Source organism: Macadamia integrifolia, unplaced genomic scaffold (assembly GCF_013358625.1).
Source record: "Macadamia integrifolia cultivar HAES 741 unplaced genomic scaffold, SCU_Mint_v3 scaffold_157A, whole genome shotgun sequence".
Classification (NCBI taxonomy): Eukaryota; Viridiplantae; Streptophyta; class Magnoliopsida; order Proteales; family Proteaceae; genus Macadamia; species Macadamia integrifolia.
The window spans coordinates 173,104-175,580 of NW_024870625.1; the positions used below are offsets into that span (position 1 = coordinate 173,104).

A 2,477-nucleotide genomic window follows, 5' to 3' on the forward strand; every position below is an offset into this window, starting at 1 on the left:
TAGGGATATGAACTTCACTTGGCTTATGTTTGATATTATAATTCTCTTTGTTTCAACCAAGCTTGGCAAACACCCTTTAAGATATGAATTCATTTACAGATGTCAAAAGTAGCTCATATCACTACAATGTGATCTGCAATTCAACATGGCATATTGAGTTTTGCCTAATCAAATAGTCTTTCTGTTAACTGATCATCTTAAAAAGAAAAAAATACATAAAAGGCGTACCCGATGCACGAGGCTCCCGCATGTGTGAAGTCTGGGGTGATGCGAACTCCATAGCCTTACCACGAGAATGTCGAGAGGCCGTTTCAACTACATGACCACCAAGTCGCAACATTCATATCTTACCATTGGACCTATCGTGCCCCTTAAAAAAAAAAATGTAAAAGTCAAAAATAATTTAAATTGTAAAGAAAATTTGTACCCAAGGGATGTGCTTGACTTTGTAATTTTCTTTTTCTTCAGTTGACAGAACATGGCATTAAATTTCAACCCATGTGTTTAGGAATGAAGAGAAAAAACGTTTTTCTGGGATGTGTTTGATCTTGTAATTATCTTTGCCTCCATCACATTTCAACCTCCGTTCAAGATCTGGGTGCAAGGGCCATATCTCCAGTACTCTTAGCATGCTAATATATTGCAGTCCTTCTGGAAGATTCCTCAATCGTTTACAATAGAGGAAGAAGAGGAATGACAAACTTGGCAGTGCCCCTTCTTCAATCTCAGTCCATTCTAGTAGATTCTTAGAATAAATAATAAGTGTCTCTAGCTTAGGAAACCCACCCACCTTGAAAAAATCCTTGTTTATTACTTTGACCTCGTAAGCTCCCCAAAGTCTTAGATATTTCAAGTTGGGAAGAAATTGAAGTACAGAAAATGCTTCTTCAGATAGAAAGGAATAACCTAATTTTAGCATAGTGAGGTTCTCCATGGTGCAGACCCAGTGAGGTAGATCCATTAGACGCCCATATAGGTGAAGTCTTTTGATAGATGGCGGTGGTGAAAATTGCTCGAGTGTAGGCAACAGTTCATCATTCTCATAGTCGAGTAGGTAAGCTATTATGTCTTTTGTAGCCAGAGATAAAGACACAAGTCCTGTCATCTTCATTATAGAAGCAGAGAGCTCACTGCCATGTTCTTCTGATACATCAATCAATTCTAGTTTCCTGAGTTGAGTTAAACTTCTTAATTCTTCAATGATGCCATGTCTTACATATAATCCAGTTAAACTCTGGAGGTTTGTTAATATACCCATACCTGAGGGGACTTTTATTTTAAACATCATTGACAACTTAAGGTGCCTCAACTGTAGAAGATTCAAAACTGCTCCTGGCAATACCCTTAGACTTCTTGGGTATCTAATATCCAAAGTTTGTAGATTTTGAAGATTACCTATGCTCTCTGGAATCTCATCCAGTGCTGAATGTTTTAAGCCTAGATACCTCAACTGTATCATATCTCCTATTTCTTCTGGTAAGCTCTTGATACAAAGATTCTCAAGTTCCAAAACCCTCAAGAAATTGAAATTATGGATGGCTTTTCTTATGCAGGTCCAGTGATTGTCAGGAATGCCTTCCTCCCAATGGTCTGCAGAAGTTAATCCTGTTGAAATGTCTCCAATGACAAATAATGATCGCACAGGGTGATCATTGAAGCTACTAGAAGTGATAGTTTCACCACTGTATAGAATGAAAACTATGGAGGAACTCTTGGGAAAATTAGAATCTGAAAACAGTAGATTCCCTTCCATACCTTTTCCTTGGTGCAGCTTATGTCGACAGATTTTAAGATAAGGGTCCACAACTTCGATCATTTCATTTTTGTATTTAATTTCAACTCGAAGCATTCGTTGGCCAACTAGTTGGTTGATATTTTCTTCAGCAATATTCTCCATTACTTCCCCTGCTCTTTCTTGTATAATACCTTCAGCAACCAATAGCCGAACTAATCTCCCTCTACTTATTAAAATATTCTCAGAGAAGAGAGAACAGTAGAGTAAGCAGGATCTGAGGCAAGAAGGCAAGTTTCTATAATTCAATGCAAAGGGAGCAAGAGATTCCTCACCTACTAGATCAACACCATCACCAGAAGAACTTTGCCCAATTTCTTCTTTTGCTTCTGACATCAGTAGCAGTGGCATGTTGAGTTGAGATCTTTGGCTTGAAATTCCGGCAAGACGTGTATCGATCTTCTCTAATTCGCTGCAAAATTGTGCCTTCTGATCAGACCCATCTTGACTTCTCGTCTCAGGGACATACTGATCGATACAATTGTCCGCGCCATGGATTATTGTTGCTATGGATTCTCTCTTCCTATTGCAAACCAGTCCATCCTCTTGCAATATTATAGAACGCAATCCTTGCAGAAAGGATTTCGTTGAGGCTTCTGCCATATCCTATGGATTGGAATTAGATTAATGACAAACAAGAAGCTTTCTTGATCCACGTAAAAAGAAGGGGATACTCATTGTGTTC

The 2,477-nt window shown here is 38.5% G+C and overlaps 1 protein-coding gene across 4 annotated transcripts; it reads right to left on the bottom strand.

The window, feature by feature from the left end:
- LOC122070923 (disease resistance protein RPM1-like) lies at nt 1-2,477 on the bottom strand. Of its 4 annotated transcripts, none has more exons than XM_042635174.1 (3): nt 2,068-2,477; nt 229-315; nt 1-133 (listed from the first exon to the last, which is right to left on the bottom strand). In XM_042635174.1, the coding sequence occupies exons 1-3, from the start codon at nt 2,393-2,395 to the stop codon at nt 114-116; spliced, it is 435 nt and encodes a 144-aa protein (XP_042491108.1). In that variant the 5' UTR covers nt 2,396-2,477; the 3' UTR covers nt 1-113. The 4 variants fall into 4 exon arrangements, 3 of the variants coding, with proteins under 3 accessions (XP_042491108.1, XP_042491106.1, XP_042491107.1); XM_042635172.1 differs by having other exon boundaries at nt 428-2,477; XR_006138016.1 differs by having other exon boundaries at nt 1-370; nt 2,068-2,172.

Coding starts and splice junctions, on each gene's coding strand:
- LOC122070923 (XM_042635172.1), bottom strand. CDS start 2,395: ATGGCAGAAGCCTCAACGAAATCCTTTCTGCAAGGATTGCGTTCTATA.